Genomic DNA, 20,218 nt, shown 5'->3' with positions numbered 1-20,218 from the left:
AGACAAATTCGTGCAAATCGAAGATATATAGGGACTTTGGTGCACCAATTCATAAAACCGGTCGATAATATATATCTAAATCTGAACCGATTTTCACGAAACTTAGCACATGTCATTCTAGCCTTAATTCAGTACGCTAAGACAAATTTCGTGCAAATCGAATGATATTCAGAGACTTTGGTGCACCAATTACCTAAAAGCGGACGAAAATATACATGGGAGCTATATATAAATCTGCACCGATTTTTACGAAACTTAACACACATCATTCTAGATTTAATTCAGTACGTTATGCCAAAATTCGTGCAAATGAAAAGATTTCCAGGGACTTTGGTGCACCAATTTCCTAAAATCGGTCGAAGCTATATATGGGAGCTATATCTAAATCTGAACCGATTTTCACGAAACCTAACACACATCATTTTAGACATTTTTCATTACGCTGTGCCAAATGTCGTGCAAATCGAAAGATATATAGGGACTTTGGTACACAATTTACCTTAAAACGGACGAAACTATATATGGGAGCTATATCTAAATCTGAACCGAGTTTGAGGAAACTTTGCACACATCATTCTAGAACTTATTCATTACGCTGTGCCAAATTTCGTGCAAATCAAAAGATATATAAGGATTTTTCTACACCATTTACCTTAAATCGGACGGAAATATATATGGGATTCATATCTAAATCTGAACCGATTTTGCCCTATTCTAATAGGGTTCGTCCTTGGGCCAAACAAATGAGCTGTGCCAAATTTCATTCCATTCGGATCATAAATGCGACCTGTACTTCGTTTACAATTTAACATGGACATACGGACAGACGGACGGAAATGCATAAAACGACTCAGAAAGAGGGTCCATCTCGATTATTTTTGCCTGTTACAAACATATGCACAAAGACATAATATCCTGTATCACAGTGTGGTGAAGGGTATAAAAAAATAAATAAAAAGCACGTACAGTTGCGTTTCATATAAATCGAATATTGCAAATGGGGAACTTTTATTTTATGGGGGATTAAAATTCTTTGTTAAAAAATCTGTGGATTTTGTTGGAAAATTACTTATATGGATGAAAGACCTTGGCGACTTTATTAGGATCCTATGGCGAATTTGTCCCTATATGCTCGCCAAAGGCTTCCATTCATATACGAAAATGCCCACCTCCAGACAATGGTGTTCATGTTTCTATTCATATTTCTGATTTTTACAATTCATTTCCCATATTTATCACAAACTTTGTCCAACCCAAAAAAATATTTTGTTCCAGTTTATGTGTGATTGATTTAAATCTAAACAAAGTTTTTATATATTTTTTTCCAATTTCTTTTTGATTGATTTAAATCTAAACAAAAGTTACAATTTATTGTTCAGAAAACAAATGTTGATATTTTGCATGTGGAGAATATAAATACATAAATTCAACATTCCATTCAATATGTTGCTTTTGTATGAAATTTGTTAAAAACAATTGTATAGATGCATATACTTGGAAACAAATATTCACTATTTTGTAATAGATAAATTTTTTTTTTTAATTATTTTTTTCTAATCAAAACATATTAAATTTGTTTGAAATTAGTTAAAAACGCGGTGTGTAAAAAATAACCCATATAACCTTTCCATTACAAATCTCAGGCCGACAACCCTACAAATCACTAATAATCTACTGTCTGTAATCGGACATTTCACACGTTCGTATGTATCTTCACAACTAACGTATACAGTTGGTGTGCACTTGTGCTGATCTTTTTGTTTATACAAATTGGCCACAACAAAAACAATAACAGCAACAACACACAGAAACAATTGTACAAATATCGTATCGCTATAATAGGGTGAGATGAAAATATTTTTTTTAAAACAAAAAGTTGCGGAAATGGAAGTGCTATGAAAGAACGGACAATAGAAGTTTGAATTATTTGTGTACCTTCCTCCAGAAGGTGGTGAAGTCAGATAAGGCTAGGTTTTTGGAAATTCGTATTAGAACGGTAAGAGAAGTACTAAATGTGGTACCATTTGTAATTGCCAAACTGGTGGATGTAGAACTCTGAAATCTATAATTTGGATTGAGGGTAGGATAGGTGTACCAAAGGTTTTTGGGACATTCGAACTTTAAGTATTCGAAAAAGAATAACTTTTACTAAATTTGTTACAATGTGAATGGATACAGCTAAAAACTTGAAATTTGGAATGCGAAAAACGTTAAGAAGTAGGGTCGATATAAGGAGGTGGTTTTGAAAGCGTATACTTATACGAGAAGTACTAAACTTTTCTAAAGTTTATAAAATTTGAATTTGGAGAACCGGTTGGAGCTGGAATCTTCAAATTTTGAGTCGAAGTGTTGGATTGGGATATGTAGGTAGTTTTGTAAATTTGTACTATGTTTATCATAAGTACTAAATGATACAATTTGGATTTTGGGTAAAGCGATAGAGCTGGAACACTGATCCTAGATCACCTTTAAGTATACCGATCGTCATCTCTTGACTAGCTGAGTCGATCTAGACCAACATTCACCAAACAGTCGCCCGTGGGCGCTTTGGGAAAGTACGAATACAATCACAGTACATAAATTCAACATTCCATTCAATATGTTGCTTTTGTATGAAATTTGTTAAAAACAATTGTATAGATGCATATACTTGGAAACAAATATTCACTATTTTGTAATAGATAATTTTTTTTTCTAATTATTTTTTTCTAATCAAAACATATTAAATTTGTTTGAAATTAGTTAAAAACGCGGTGTGTAAAAAATAACCCATATAACCTTTCCATTACAAATCTCAGGCCGACAACCCTACAAATCACTAATAATCTACTGTCTGTAATCGGACATTTTACACGTTCGTATGTATCTTCACAACTAACGTATACAGTTGGTGTGCACTTGTGCTGATCTTTTTGTTTATACAAATTGGCCACAACAAAAACAATAACAGCAACAACACACAGAAACAATTGTACAAATATCGTATCGCTATAATAGGGTGAGATGAAAATATTTTTTTTAAAACAAAAAGTTGCGGAAATGGAAGTGCTATGAAAGAACGGACAATAGAAGTTTGAATTATTTGTGTACCTTCCTCCAGAAGGTGGTGAAGTCAGATAAGGCTAGGTTTTTGGAAATTCGTATTAGAACGGTAAGAGAAGTACTAAATGTGGTACCATTTGTAATTGCCAAACTGGTGGATGTAGAACTCTGAAATCTATAATTTGGATTGAGGGTAGGATAGGTGTACCAAAGGTTTTTGGGACATTCGAACTTTAAGTATTCGAAAAAGAATAACTTTTACTAAATTTGTTACAATGTGAATGGATACAGCTAAAAACTTGAAATTTGGAATGCGAAAAACGTTAAGAAGTAGGGTCGATATAAGGAGGTGGTTTTGAAAGCGTATACTTATACGAGAAGTACTAAACTTTTCTAAAGTTTATACAATTTGAATTTGGAGAACCGGTTGGAGCTGGAATCTTCAAATTTTGAGTCGAAGTGTTGGATTGGGATATGTAGGTAGTTTTGTAAATTTGTACTATGTTTATCATAAGTACTAAATGATACAATTTGGATTTTGGGTAAAGCGATAGAGCTGGAACACTGATACTAGATCACCTTTAAGTATACCGATCGTCATCTCTTGACTAGCTGAGTCGATCTAGACCAAAATTTACCAAACAGTCGCCCGTGGGCGCTTTGGGAAAGTACGAATACAATCACAGTTCTGCGTCGAACTCAACATTATGTCGCATGTTTTGCAATGTTTTAACATATACGATCTGTACCGTGAGAGCAAAAATTAATGTTTTTTTTTTTTTTTTCAATGCCAAACAGAAGCGTGGATTTTTAAGAACTATTTTTTGACGAACACCAGAATCGTGGATTTTTTAAACAATATTTTTCAATGCCAATGGGTATATTTTTATACCCTTCACCACACTTGCACAGAAATTCTTTGTGCATATATTTAATGAAAATTGATTTTAGGTACTTAGAACAATGTTCCTTTATATCCTTCGATTTGCACGAAATTTGGCATAAATGAATTGGGCTTTATATCGGATTTCGGATTTATATATAGCTCCCATATATATTTTCGTCCGATTTAAGATAAATAGGGCACCAACGTCCCCATTTAAGGTAAATAGGGCACCAACGTCCCTATATATCTTTAAGTTTGCACGAAATTTGGCATAGTGTACTGAATTAGGTCCAGAATGTTGTGTTTTAAGTTTCGAGAAAATCGGGTAAGATTTATATATAGCTCCCATATACATGTTTGTCCCATTTAAGGTAAATAGGGGTCCAAAGTCTTTATATATCTGATTATTTGCATGAAATTTGGCATAGGGTAGTGAATTAGGTCCAGAATGATGTGTGCTAAGTTTCGTTAAAATGGGTTCAGACTAAGATATAGCTCCCAAAGTTTGGCCGACCGGCACACAATTTTGTACAATGTACTGATGTTACTATAACCTTTCACGTTTCAAGTTTTCCTGAAATCAGTTCAGATTTACATATTGATCCTATATACTTTCGTCCGATTATAAGTAAATGGTGCAGTAAAGACCCATATGTAGGCCTATTGACACAACGTACTGAAAATAATATAAATTAATCTTTGGCAAGATTCCTTGAAATCGGCTCAGATTTAGATATAGCTCCCATATATAATTTCGACGTATTCATTTTGATTGTACGCCTAATAAGTTTAAGTTCGTTCAATTTCATGTCAATGTTCCTTCGAAAAGGCGACGTCTGTTAGGCTACATATGTAGAGTATACCCAAAGTGGTGAATAATATATATATATATATATATATGCTGGTTTTTGGTATGGATACGTGTTATTCAATGATAGCCCAAATTACCAAAATACTAGCAACGTCTGTGCAAAACTTCAGAGCTGTACCTTAAACATTGCGATATCTATCGTGATATACGGACAAACGAAAATCGACATAGAATTTTATTCGTCGACGAATATTTCTAGGCGTTTCACCATTAAACACATATTCTTACCAAAAAATATAAATTTTGCTACACTATTTGTGGTAAACACCATATAACGGAACCCCCTAATTTTTGTTTTTTGTACATTTTGAGCGCGTTTTTCACCCAAATTGCTTGTAAATTGATATTTCGAATTATAATTGCGAAACTTTCAGAATTTTGAGCACATTCTTCAACCATATGACTATAATTCAAATTTAATAATGTATGCCATAGTTTCAGAACCTTGATACATGAAAAATACAATTTCATTCATAGTTTCATATTCGAAAGATATATGCGACTTTGGTAGTCCATTTATATAAAATCGGGCGAAAATATATGGGAGCTATATCTAAATTTGAACCGATTTTCACGAAACTTAGCACACATCATTCTAGACCTAATTCAGTAGGCTATACCAAATATCGTGCAAATCGAAAGGTATATAGGGACTTTGGAGCACTTAAATTTATATTAAATCGGACGAAAATATATATGGGAGCTATATCTAAATCTGAACCGATTTTTCCCAATTTAAATAGGGTTCGTCTTTGGGCCAAATAAGTGGCATGTGCTAAATTTCAGCCAAATCGGATTATAAATGCGACCAGTACATTGTTCACAAAAATACATGGACGGACGGACAGACAGACGGACGGACATGCATAAATCGACTCAGAAAGTGATTCAATGCATATTCTCAAAAGAAACTATGGGTCTATCTCGATTTTTTTGCCTGTTACAAACATATGCACAACGACATAATATCCTGTACCACAGTGTGGTGAAGGGTATAAAGCACTACAAAACGTGTTGAAAAATAATTTTATTAATTTAACTTTTAAAATATATGACCGCCATTTTCGATCCACCCACTGCTCTAATTATGACCAACAAATTGGATCTCTGGCCCATAGTGAGACGGAAGGATATCCATAAATCGTTTCAGAATGTGATTCTATGAATATCATTAAGAGTAACTATTGGTCTATATTGATTTGTTTAGAAACGTATGCACAAAAACCTAATACAATGTACCATAGTGTGGTAAATGGTTTAAAAAATCGCTGACCACATAAGCGTAAATTTAACGCTATTGTAATTGAAAAATAAATTATTTAAAATTCAACAATATTTCTACAACACAACCAGAAGCGTGAATTTATCTCAAAACAATTTTTTTAAATTTTTCGTCACATCCCAATAAACATTCATTCATATATGTCAAGTGCTCAACAACAGAATTTTTTAATGTTTACAGATCAACGTGCATACCTGTATTTATAGATATGTATGTTCGTACGTATGTATGTACATTTGTATGTTTTTGAATTAAAATGTTGCGCTGCCATATAGAATTTTTGTTTTTTTTTTATCAAGAGTCCGCCACTTATCGATGAATATGGGAGTGATAAGCAATGGTGATGATGGTAGTTGATGGTTGTTGGTGGCGACGGTGGTGGTATTGGCAACTTTGGTGCTATTGATGAATCAAAGTAAATATGTCTCATGTTGTGTTCGTTCTCTTTATTTTAGTTTTTTTTTTTGTTCTGGCTGAATTCAAGAAAATTGAAATTGTTCAATTAGTAATTAAATCTAAGCGGACGGGGAATGTTGTTTTGTGTTCGACTGTGAAATTGAACGGACGGTGCATATAGAGTGTCGGTCGATACGATATTGGCAAACGAAACGTTAGATTCAAAAAAAAAAAAAAAAAAAATAAGAAAAACAAACAAATAAGCAAATAAATAAATACATCAATTATTGTAGTATGGCAAAAAAATAGAATAATTATAATAAATATTATGTGTTAAAATAATAAAATCGTGTTTATTAAAGTTAAATATGATTTTCACGTCTGATAAAATGAAGATACTGTTGTGGTTAATATTTCTGTGGGGTTTGGCCGGTCAGGCAAATGCGAAAACGATAATACCACAGGGGCATTTGAAACCCAAAATTATTGATGATAGTGAAGAGGATTCCAGCACAAGAAGTACTTCGACTACAACCTCCCGCCTGCCCACCATTTTACCCAGCCTCGAAACTTTCCTCTTTTGTAATGAGGAACAATATTTCTATGAATTCATAACGGACAATAATCAAACCCAAATGCTGTGGGTAACCTGGAATCTAACTAAGGTGGGGGAGAACGCTGTCTTGCCGAATATGTGTTCAGCCCAGACCGGTTTGCCGTTGCGAAGACGTTGCTTTCTATCACCATCACAGCAGGGTGCCGTATGGGAAGCAGCCGATAATAGCACTGTTATGATCCAATGTCATCGCAGTATGTTCTGTGCGGCCGAAGAATTTCACCATAATTTTATTCAGGGTGAAGGTTTGACACCTCACATCAACGTATGGAAGCGTACACGAATTTATGAAACAGCCACCTTAGAAGATATTTGTCTACAACCAAACGGCCTGCCATTGAGCCGCCGTTGTCTATACAATCCGAAAAGCTATCGTGCCGAATGGGAACCTTTACCACGAAAATTTGTAGATTTCAAATGTTTAAGAACTACCGAACAACAAATCGTTAGCAATGAATTAAATTCCCTACTTGGTAATGTAACATCTCGCAGCCGTACCAATGACCCCATGACACGTTTACAAACTTCACGCAATCTCATCAGAATACTTGAAAGTCCCTCAAAACGTCGCCTACCAGCCGATATTCATCTGACAAAGGAAATTCTGAAATCGTTGATTGCTGAAACACCCGATATTGAACTGTCCTCGGATGTGTTGCAGATTACACACAATCTGATGGCCAGTGATCCCATGGTTCTGCGTATGTCTGCCGAATTGAATGCCACAAATTCACTGTTGGACACTTTTGAGTCATACATGGATACGATAGGTGATAAGTTTGTGTCCGAGCAGCAGTGTCGCAATCCAACAACAATGCGGCATGTCATAACACAAAATCCCAACGTTGATAAGAACTTATCGTCATCGCCTGCACTGCCGGCAGTGGAAGTACTTAATTCACACCTTCACAATGGTATTTACGCTCATATCAGCGGAAATATAAGCGTATTCTTTGTTAACCCTTTGTGTGCTAACATTTCGGGCATTGCCATCTATCCATCAAAACTAACTGCTGCGTCACATTCCAAAGAATTGAATTATGATTCATTTAATGATTTCCATTATCGTTTTATCTACATGAATGAAACGGTAGAGGGGCTGTTACACGATACAGATTTAGAGCTGGCTTCATTTATACCGCAGCGAATGTGGCAACATTTAATGGTACACCTGTCACTGTCACAACGTTCACCGGTAATTGTTTTTAAGGTTTATGCCCATGATGGTCTGTTTGTGGATTCAAATATATTGCGTATGAGGAAACCATTTAGTAAAATTTTATCCATTTCAATACCGGGATATGAAGGTGAGTAGATGAAGTAAAGGGTTATTTGGAATAATTTTTTATAAATGTTCAACCATAACATGAAAAGTATATTAATTTTGTTATTTCGTTTGTATTTAAATAGGAGGCCTCAGGGATAGTATCTCAAATTAGAAGACATTTTATGGTCCACGCCATCTGTCGATATAAAATATATTCTCTTAGTCTAATGTAAACTATGCAGGTTTAGAGATGAAGTGAATATGTTCTAGAACATAAAATGCCTCTGAGAGCTATAATATTTACGAAAGGTGTGGAGATCCCCTGACGTGAGTTTAAAGACGTCGAAGTACATATATCTTTGGGATACATCAAACATAGTTAAGATACCTCTAGAAGTTTGTAAACGTCCTAAATCTGACGTTCCATTCAGTTAATATTGAACACTTTATTGGGGAGGTACCTGAAATAGTAGACTGATGAATATCCACTTCGAACTTTATCTTTGCTTGTTAAAAATATTAAGATGTTAAAAGTTTTAATGAAATTTGGATATTCCATTCGCTTCATATGATATTTACAATTTGGATTAAATCGAAAATTCAATTCGCTTAATATTTTATTTTGACACTTTGTGGGGGAGGTATCAGAAAGATTGGACCAATATTCGGACTTTATATAGGCTTGTTATAAATATTAGGATGTGCAAGGTTTGAATGAAACTTGATATTCCGTTCGCTAAATGTGAGATTTACAAGTTTTCAAAATACTGGCACTTTGAGGGGAGATACTAATGCAAAGCTTGGCTCAAATTGAATACTGCTTTGGCGTGATGTTATAAAATTAGTTTCCCGCAAAATTTTGACCATAGGTCTATGGTTTGTTTGAAGGGTTTGCCGCATTATCCAAACGAAAATGCATTAATTTGGCGTTTCCAGCTTTTAGGGGCTGCCTAGATGTATGCCAGCCTAGCAAATGATCCGTATAGGTCCATGCTTTTCGAAATCTCCCATATAAAACCCCGAACAATTGTGGGTATTTTGATTTAGGGTTTAGCCCCATTTTCCAACAGCAAATGGGGTTTTGGGGGCTGGCATGCATCTACATAGAAAATGATCATTATAGGTCCATGGTTCGACAAAGACCCCATGTGAGGGTGGCCAATTTCCATACGAAATGACTCTGAAAATAAAAAAAAAATAAATAATCATTATAGGTCTGGGGCTGGCATGCAGCTACGCAGAAAATTACCTCTATAGGTCCATGTTTTTGCATTCCTCACATATATAAAATCCACCTAATTTTCGGTATTTTAAGAATTCAGTCGCATTTTGTAACCGAAGAAGCTCTAATTTTGGAATTTCGGAAGTTTATATGCTGGAATACAATGGAACTGAATTTATAATAATTAATTATACCCCACACAACTATGTTGTCAGGGTATTATAGCTTTGTGCAGCCCCAAAAGTTTGTAACGCCGCGAAATATTGGTCCTAGACCCACCTTTAAGTATACCGATCGTCATATCTCGACTAGCTGAGTCGATCTAGACATGTGTGTTCGTCCGTCCGTCTGTCCATTATAATTTGTAAACACAATACAGGCCACAGTTATGGACCAATCTTCACGAAATTTTGCATGTAGGATGGGTTCTGACCAATGAAGACCCCTATTGTTTTTGATAAAGATCGGTTAATATTTAGGGGATGAAATGGACCAAATACCAAATTTTTGTCGGTTTTTCTGGTCGCTCCAGAGGCCGCAGTTAAGGTCCGAACATCGTGAATTTTTACATGGAGAAGGGGATCGGGCCAAAGAATAAGCATGCCTGTTTTGATAAAGATCGGTCAATATTTAGCAGGTCAAATGGACCCTGACTTTTGTGTGAAAAATTACAAATTTTTTATTCTGGGGCGTATATACTTGCTCCTGAAGGACATATATTCGAGATGTTGATAGTATTTCCAAGATGAGTTGTTGACCTTCAAATTGATACCAATTATATGGCTGTATGTACTCCGATGCGGGAGTTATACGTAATTAATTAAAGGCGACTATGTGCGTATTATTAGAGGACGGAAATCTCGCGCTGATCGCTTTGAAATTGTACATGAAGTTCCGATTATGGTCATGGACGACGCTTATAAATTTCGGTGAAGTTGAGATTTCATTCAGGCGTACAATGAACCGAAAACTTTAATTTTGCCAGATTTTCTAGTCGCTCTAGAGGCAATTATTATATACAGAACATCACATATTTTACAAGGTGAAGGAGATCTGACCAAATACTGGGAGCGGTTGTTTAGATGATGATCGGTCAATTTTCCGAGTGTCAAATCAACCAAAACCTAAAGTGACCAATTTTTATTGTATGTCGTAAAAATTCACTTCAAGAAAAAACATTTTGGAAAATATGCAAGACTTAGAAAGAGGGGTTGTTGATCTATAATCGGTAAAAGGGTGTAAATATCACGAAATATTGCCCAGGCTGTTCGTAGTAGTTGTGTAGGGTATCATATGGTCGGCCCCGTCCGACTATACTGCTCCGCTCACTGGTTTTAAGGCTGGCATACATCATCACAGGACATATTTGGTATATAAAGATTTGGTATTTTGAGCTTTCCAGTCACATTTTCTAACCGAAAAGCTTCTAATTAGGAATTCCGGGGTTTTAGAGCCTAGAGTACAACCGCGCTGAAGTGATAATTATATGACCTAAAATCTTTCGACATTGACCCCAATTTTCGGCATTTTGAGGGGTTTCGCTGCATTTTGGAATCGAAAGAAAAATACTTCTACACAGAAAATTGTCAATAGGTCAATGTTTGTAAATACATAAAGCAGACCTGCCTAATTTTTGCTATTTATCCTTAGTGACATTTGTGTCTCTTATAAAAAAAATGGTGGATATGGTGAATCATCGTTGCAAAGAATTGTTTTGTATAAACCCATACTTATACCCTACACAACTATGTTGTCAAAATGTTGTTCCTAGTCACATCTATATTATACCGATCATATCATATCTCGACCAGCTGAATCGATCTAGACATGTGTGATCGTCTGTAGATCGTCTGTAGAACGGCTTCTGGTTGCTTCAGAGGCCGCAATTATAGCCCGAAAATCATGAAATTTTACACAGATTGAGGAGCCTGACCATGGAATAAGCACGACCGTTCGATGAAGATCGGTAATATCTAGTGGGTCAAATTGACCCAAGCTTTTGTGTGAAAAATGACAAAATGTGTATCCTTTGGAGAATATATTTACTTCTGCGGGATATAGACTCCAGATGGTTGACCTTTAGATTAATACCAGTTGTTGTTGTTGTATGTACTCGAGTGTGGAATTATACGTAAATTTTTACATAGATATATCTATTTTTACCCGAAGTTGCGGTTATGGCAAGGGCGACACCTATAATTTTTGGAGATGATCGGACGATATTAAGAAGTTGGCATAGACCAAACCGTAATTTCTATATGTTTTTTCAAGTCGCTCTATAGGCCACAAGAAGAACATTGCATGTATGAGGGTGTCTGACCAGCTAATTAGAAATACTGTAGTTGATTCAGCGGATCAAATCCACCAAGACCTTTAGCATTACGAAGTAGTTGTATTTGACATTCGTAATATTTCCAATATAAGTTGATGTTTCTACATAGACTCCATACTAAGGTGAAGCATGATGTCCAAGGTCTTCTTCAAATTTTCAAACACAATCTTGAACATTCAAATAACAAATATTGAAGTGATTTTTAAAATCCACCGAGAAGAGGAAACGGTCAGTGTCTGAAAAAATCTGTTCTAACCGAAAAATTGATTCAATTTGTGGTCACAAATTTAATCTGCTTTGCGTTGTCACCAAGCATCGCGTTAGTAGTCGAAATAGCCTTCTAAGTAATATTTTTCAACCGAGTTTCTCTAATTTGACATTTTGAGTTCACATTGGGTGGAAAATCTTCCTATTAATATTGGTCGATATTTGGATTTAAGGGGACCCCGCCCCATTCTCGGGGCCAAATTTTTTGTTGATATAATTCGAATCTACACTGATTAAAGAATGTCTCTACAAAATTTCAAGTGAAAATCTCAATATATCCGATTTATTGTGTCAGCTTCAAGTGACGGCTGAAGGGCTTCTCAAACTTTAAACGCGTTTTTCTCTAAACATTTTTTTGCGAATGGCGGGCACGATAACTCAAAAGCTAATAATCCAATCGGTTCCAAATTTTGCAACGTTCCTCTGGGAGTGTATAGCTCTCGTATGAACTAGGATAAAGCCAATCGGTGAAGATCTTCCTTATTTTTTAACTTGGTTTTTTGGTAAAAAATCGGCGATTTTCCAAAAATATTTTTTCAAAGGTCCACCATTTTGTTAATTTTAGAGCGAAGTCAATAATCCTAGTTCATACGAGAGCCAGACATGTACTCTTTCTAACACCGTTGGAATTTTCGGATTCCGATGTTCCAGTGAGGAGTTATCATGCCCGCCATCAAAAATAAGGACTTTTCTTTGATTACAAAAAACAACAACAAAACAATAACAAATTTTTTTTTTTAATTATTTTTCTTCTCTTTTAAATCTTCAATTATATATGTGCAAAATTACAAACCTTAACAAGCATTGGTATTGATTTACCAGCCCATTGAAAATCGTGAAAAATTAAAATCGAGAATGGGTGGGGTTCCCTTAACCACCATATAAAGGCGCATTATTCAATATACGTTTTCACTTATGTTAATGACACTATATTTTGTCATTACGGAGTTAACAATTTCTTCTCTCAAAAAGCCCATGTATCGACATAGCTTCCGGTATTTCAAGGTCCTCATCCAACCTGAGTTTTTATAGTATTTTCGCGTGACAGCAATTGATCGTGGAACGTCCCTTTTTATTTACAAAAATTTTGAGTATAAAAAGTTCGGTCCGGCCGGGCTACCAATTTATTTATTTATATTACCTATAAATCAATCGAAACCTTTTCTAATAATATTTTTGTCATTTCTTTTCAGATGCCCTACCGGAAAATTTACCATTTCTACTGAGACAACATTCAACAGCGGCAACCAGTTTTGATACAAACCCCAATTCAGGTTGTGGTTATTGGAATTATAGTACATGGACCAGTGGTGGTGTACAAACAACAAGTGAATCTGCGAGTGCCCATCACATCCCCCTGGTGCTCTGCTATACCAGTCATTTGACACAATTCTCCTATTTGATTGGTGGCAGTTTTAAACAAAACGATCTTACCGATGAAATTCTAATCACCTCCGTACATATGGAAGCTCTCGATATAATTTCCCTAATTGGTTGCAGTCTTTCGCTATTGGGTCTAATGGGTATTTGGATTACAGCGGCCTTATTTAAAAGTTGGCGTGCACAAGCATCGAATAAGATCCTGCTGAATATGTGTGTGGCATTGACATTACAAATGGTTCTATTCCTATTTGTCAATACGGATGATGTATCCGAGTCATTGGTGGATGAACGTGATTATACGAAATGTGTATTTTTGGGTGCTCTGCTGCAGTACTCGTTGTTGGTTTTATTCACCTGGATGTTGTTGATAGCATTTTTACAATTTCAACGTTATGTGACGGTAATTGGTATTCAGAGGCCAAAACATTATATTGCGAAATCGGCAATTTTGGCCTGGGGTCTACCGTTGATACCAACCCTGCTGGTGGCTCTCATTGATCCGAAGTCATATGTACCATCCACTTATGAACTTGTAACCGATACAGGGATTTGTTACCCGTCTGGTAATGGTTTACACTTTGGCGTTATATTACCTGTCTCTCTAATTGTTACTGCAAATTTGGCCATCTTTGTCTACGTGTTCTTTAGTATATCACGCAGTTTAAGTATGGCAATGCAGCGTACAGAAAAGAAATTGATTATTAAACAAATTCGTCTGTCGATATTATTATTTTTCCTATTGGGTCTATCGTGGATATTTGGTATTTTTGCTTTCATGAAAATGGGTTTGGTATTCTCGTATCTATTCTGTCTGACGGCAACATTACAAGGCTTCGTCCTGTTTGTTTATTTTGTAATTTTGGATGAAAATTCACGTAAATGTTGGCAACAGGTATTATGTCCCAAGCGTGCCCTTAAGGCACAAAAGAAAGCCACCGAATTGCAGTCAATGTCTACGGCATCAACTTCAAATGGTTTGGAGTTGAGTCAGATGGAACATTCACATGTTCACAGAGCGCCAGGAAATTCTGGATTGTGATGAGATTATGACTGAAGGCTAGAACGGAATGTTTTTGAAACTAGCATAATTGTCCATAGTGTACAGGTTTAAAGAGACAATAAAATAAGACTTAAATGCCAGCAATTATTAAAAAAAATATGTTTTATAAATCTATGAACAAATAATAATTTTTCTACATGTGTATTATATATTATGTTATTATGTAATTTATTAAGCGATTATGTTTAAGATATTAATAAAGTATAAATAATAAAATTATAATAATTAATAATTTAGATATTGTTTTATTTATTTGTTATTAGCCTAGAGATGGTATTTGAGGGGTAAATATCCCAAGGATGGGTAACACCCATTTGCGGGAATTTACTACATTGAATAGCCACTACAACATCTTGGACCCAAGGCGTAACATAAAGCTTGGATTTTTTAAAGAATATTTTATCAAGGCCTAACATAAGGCCTGGACTTTTTAAAGAATATTTTTTCAAGGCCTAACATAAAGCGTGGATTTTGTAAAGAATATTTTTTCAAGGCCTAACATAAGGCCTGGACTTTTTAAAAAATATTTTTTCAAGGCCTAACATATTATCTCAATGGGCGTGGATTTTTTAGGAATATTTTTTGACGTCAGATATGAGCGTGGTATTTTCAAGAATAAAGGCCAGCATAGGCGTGGAATTTTTAACACGTTGACGGACAGTTGCTTCTATAGCCGTCAAGTTCAAGTTCACTATGTGACATGACGGCTGTAGCATCACAAATGTGCATTTACCAGCGTACAAGTAGAAGCCTAGTGTCATGTTTTCGAATTTCACTTGATTCTACTGTCCGTCAACGTGTTAAAAAGGCCAGCAAAAACGTGGAATTTTTAATAAATGCCAACATAGGCGTGGAATTTTTAATAAAGGCCACAATAGCCTTGGATATGGGAGTGTTATTTTTAAGAATAATGTCCACCATGGGCGTGTATTTTTAAATGTCTCATATGGCCGTGGTTTTTAAAAATAAATGACGCCATAGACGTGGATATTTATAAAATATTTTTAGGGCGAAAAAATATGAGTTGACTTTGTAAGGCCCGCTATAGGCGTGTATATTTTTAAAATATTTTTTCAGGGAATCATAGGCGTTTTTAAAAAAATATTTTTCAAGGCATCATATTTGTTAATTAAAACCAGTAAGGAAAGTAGTAAAGTCGGACGGGCCGACTATATGATATCTTTCACCACTTTGGGTATATTCAATAGATGGGATTCTAACAGACGTCGCATTTTTGAAGGACCATTAACATGAAATTAAGCATGTCATTCTGCAACCTATACTAAAAGTTGGTCAGATTTACAGTAGCTTCTTACAATGGGACAAAATTATGTAAATAAATTAAAAGCAAAATATCGAAATCTAAACCGATTTCATCGAAACTTGTCACATGTTCGGCCACATTTTGAGTTCTTCATTTACTTATAAATCCAAATTCCGTGCAAATAGAAGGATATATAGGGACATTGGTGCACGCACCATTTACATAAAATCGGACAAAATATATATGGGAGCTCTCTCTAAATCTAAACCGATTTTCACGAAATTTAACACACATCGTTCTAGGCTTAATTCAGAATCCTATGCCAAATTTCGTGCAAATCGAAGGTTATATAGGAACTTCACATAAAATCGGACGAAAATATATATGGGAGCTATAAATAAATCTGAACCGATTTTCACGAAATTTAACATACGTCGTTCTAGGCTTTATTCCGAATCCAATGCCAAATTTTGTGCACATCCAAAAATATATAGGTACTTTGGTGTACCATTTACATAAAATCGGACGAAAATATATATGGGAACTATATGTAAATCTTAACCGATTTTTCCCAATTTCAATAGGGTTCGTCCTTGGGCCAAATAAGTGAAGTGCATATTCTCAAAAGGAACCATGTGTCTATCTCGTTTCCTTTCAATTCTGTGGAAAAATACGATCAGAACCCCCAAAATACCAAACATTTGGGGGTACCGTTATATGGGAACTACCAGAAAAACTGGACCTATATTTATAATTTTTAGTGGAGTAATTTGGTACACAATAAGAACCCAATGTACAAAATTTCAGAGAATTCAGTTATAAAACGAGCCCAAGAACCCGAAAATACCGAAAATTGGGGGTACCGTTATATGGGGGCTACCCGAAAAAATGGACCATTATTTTAATTTTTGGTAGGGAGATTTGCTACCCAATAAGAACTCAAAGTACCAAATTTCAGCGAATTCGGTAGAAAAATGCGATCAAAACCCCCAAAATATCGAAAATTGGGGTACCCTTATATGGGGGCTATCCGAAAAATGGACCCATATTTATTTTTAGTGGAGAGATTTGCTACCTTATAAGAACTCAAAGTACCAAATTTCAGCTAATTCATGTAAAAAACGCGATCAAGAACCTCAAAATACCGAAAATTTGGGGGTACCCTTATATGGGAGCTATGCCTAAACGTGGACCGATTTTCTCCAATTTCAATAGGGTTCGTCCTTGGGTCAATTAGGTGACCTGTGCCAAATTTCATTCAAATCGGATTATAACTGCGACCTGTACTTTGTTAACAAAAATACATGGACGGACGGACAGACGGACATGCATAAATCGACTCAGAAAGTGATTCTATGCATATTCTCAAAAGGAACCGTGGGTCTATCTCGATTATTTTTTCCCGTTACAAACATATGCACAAAGACATAATACCCTGTACCACAGTGTGGTGAAGGGTATAAAAACAGTAAGGGAAATAGTAAAGTCGGACGGGGCCGACTATATGATACCCTTCACCACCTTGTCATATTTTCGAAGGACCATTAACATGAAATTGGATCCATAAACATGTCCTCTGCAACCAATACTAAAATTTTCTTTCAATCAGATATAGAGTTGCTTCTTACAATAGAACAAAATTATGTAAATCATTTTAAGCAAATATCGATCGGACACCCGTTGATTATTTGGATAAATATCTGATAAACATGAGGAGTTTGGTGAACCATTTACTTAAAATCGGACGAAAAAATATATAAAAGCTATATAAAAATCTGAACCGATTTCATAGAAACTTGCCAAAGTTTAGGTTATAATAATGTCATAATGCTTTGTGGATATCGACCACATTATCAGTTCTTGATGCATCATTTACTTAAAATCGGGAGAAAATATATATCGGAGCTCTATTCAAATCTGAAACGATTTCAACAAAACTTTCCACACGCTAGGTTATATTAACTTCAGTACGTTCTGCAAAATTTTGCAGCAAACGGCATACATTTTGTGGCAATCGGACAAACATTGGGTCTTTAGTGCTATAGGGACTTTGGTACACCATTTACCTTAAATCGAACAAAAATATATATGGGAGCTATATCTAAATCTCAACCGATTTTCAGGAAAGTCAACACACATCATTCAAGACCCACATTATCAGTTCTTGGTGCATCATTTACTTAAAATCGGGAGAAAATATATATCGGAGCTCTATTCAAATCTGAAACGATTTCAACAAAACTTTCCACACGCTAGGTTATATTAACTTCAGTACGTTCTGCAAAATTTTGCAGCAAACGGCATACATTTTGTGGCAATCGGACAAACATTGGGTCTTTAGTGCTATAGGGACTTTGGTACACCATTTACCTTAAATCGAACAAAAATATATATGGGAGCTATATCTAAATCTCAACCGATTTTCAGGAAAGTCAACACACATCATTCAAGACCTAATTCATTAATCTGTGCCAAATTTCGTGCAAATCGAAAGATATATAGGGACTTTGGTACACCATTTACCTTAAATCGGACGAAAATATATATGGGAGCTATATCTAAATCTCAACCGATTTTCAGGAAAGTCAACACACATCATTCAAGACCTAATTCATTACGCTGTGCCAAATTTCTTGCAAATCGAAAGATATATATTACACCATTTACCTTAAATCGGACGAAAATATATATGGGAGCTATATCTAAATCTGAACCGATTTTTCTCAATTTCCCAATAGGGTTATTCCTTGAGCCAAATAAGTGACCTATGCCAAATTTCGTCCAAATCTGATGATAAATACGACATTTACTTTGTTTACAATTTAACATGGACATACGGACGGACGGACATGCATAAATCGACTTAGAAAGTGATTCTATGAATATTCTCAAAAGGAACCATGTGCATATCTCGATTCCTTTTGCTTGGTACAAACATATACCACAGTGTGGTGAAGGGTATAAAACATATCTGTTCATGATTCATCATAGGTGCGATTTTTACATAACATATTTTCAAGTCCGTTTGTCTCTTTGTGTAACCGATTTCATCTAAAGTTTGTACATCATAATATTCCTACCAACCTTAAATCAAGTTCTAACACGGGATATATTGGTTCACTCCTTCTTGTACCTCCAAACAAAATAGTCACAATTGTGCTTAAAATTGAAGTCAAACTTTTCACAACCTATTTTCTAGATCAAGTTCGAATATGGGACCCATTGGTCCACTCCTTTTGATACCTTCCCCATAAATGATCAACATTTTCAATATTTATAAAACAAATAATGGGGGAATATAATGTCCGATTTGATCCATTTGAATATGAAAAAAATCGATGCAGTTCTTCTGGTAACTCACACACAAAATGGTCAAAATTGTGCTAATTGGTCTTTATAATATCATGCGAATTGAACATTCAATATTTCTTTAAAAAGTTGGGACATTCATATTGAGTCAATTTCATTGTTAATTGTCTGCTGGTCGTTTGTTTATACTCTTAGAAATTTAAATTACAAAATGAAGACTTTACATATAACCTTTAACAAAATCTGAACCGATTCCAAACAATTTCAATAGGACTCGTCTTTAGGTCAAATTAATAAACCGTTCCAAATATTTACGCCCAGAAAAGTCCACACCGATTTGAGCTGTTTTTTTTTTTAGACCTCGTTAATTCAACTTATTCAGTTATTAAATGCCTGCAGTTATCTCTTTGTGTGTGTTGTTGTTTATACCCTATTCACCCACATATACAATAAAAACCAGTGAGCGGAGCAGTATAGTTGGCCGTGCCGACCATATGATACCCTACACAACTTCCACCGAAATCTAACTTTGTGTTGTTCTTTATTCTAAGCTTGGGCCATATTTCGATGTTTGCAACTTCTTGACCGACTAGAGGTCAACCAATATTGCTAATATTCAGTACAGCCCTTCTAATTACTTGTTCAGATTCCCTTCACCGTGGGTTGTGTTGTGATGTTCGGTTTTCAATTGTGGCCTAGAGATCGACTCGAAAAAAACAAAAAAATAAGTTTTCGGTCCACTTCATGACAATATTTTTATCTGATCATCATCGAAAATTATAGGTGTTATCCTTGACCATACCTGTTTTTCCGCCCTCTGGTGTGGTAATGGATTACTAAATAAGATCTGATTACGTAAGTACCTGTAAATATTTAAGTGTAAATCCCGCATCCGAGTACATACGACAATATAATTGGTATCAATTTAAAGGACAACCACAACTCTTGGATATACTATCAACATTTCGGGTCTATGTCCTTCAAGTAGTAAATATAAACGCCATAGAATACAAATTTAGTC

General features: G+C 35.2%; 1 protein-coding gene across 1 annotated transcript; it reads left to right on the top strand.

Moving 5' to 3' along the window:
• Window positions 1-6,866: 6,866 nt before the first annotated feature.
• Window positions 6,867-14,603, top strand: LOC133333844 (uncharacterized). Its single transcript, XM_061542155.1, has 2 exons — window positions 6,867-8,400; window positions 13,375-14,603. The coding sequence occupies exons 1-2, from the start codon at window positions 6,867-6,869 to the stop codon at window positions 14,601-14,603; spliced, it is 2,763 nt and encodes a 920-aa protein (XP_061398139.1).
• The last annotated feature ends 5,615 nt before the right edge of the window (window positions 14,604-20,218 follow it).

This window comes from Musca vetustissima, unplaced genomic scaffold, assembly GCF_032173495.1.
Source record: "Musca vetustissima isolate MV318-11 ecotype Yass unplaced genomic scaffold, APGP_CSIRO_Mvet_v1 utg25798, whole genome shotgun sequence".
Classification (NCBI taxonomy): Eukaryota; Metazoa; Arthropoda; class Insecta; order Diptera; family Muscidae; genus Musca; species Musca vetustissima.
The sequence above is the reverse complement of the archived record's forward strand: the minus strand, read 5'-3'. Positions and strand labels throughout refer to the sequence as shown.

Coding starts and splice junctions, on each gene's coding strand:
- LOC133333844 (XM_061542155.1), top strand. CDS start 6,867: ATGAAGATACTGTTGTGGTTAATATTTCTGTGGGGTTTGGCCGGTCAG. Junction 8,401..13,374: donor TTCAATACCGGGATATGAAG/GTGAGTAGATGA, acceptor ATTTCTTTTCAG/ATGCCCTACCGGAAAATTTA.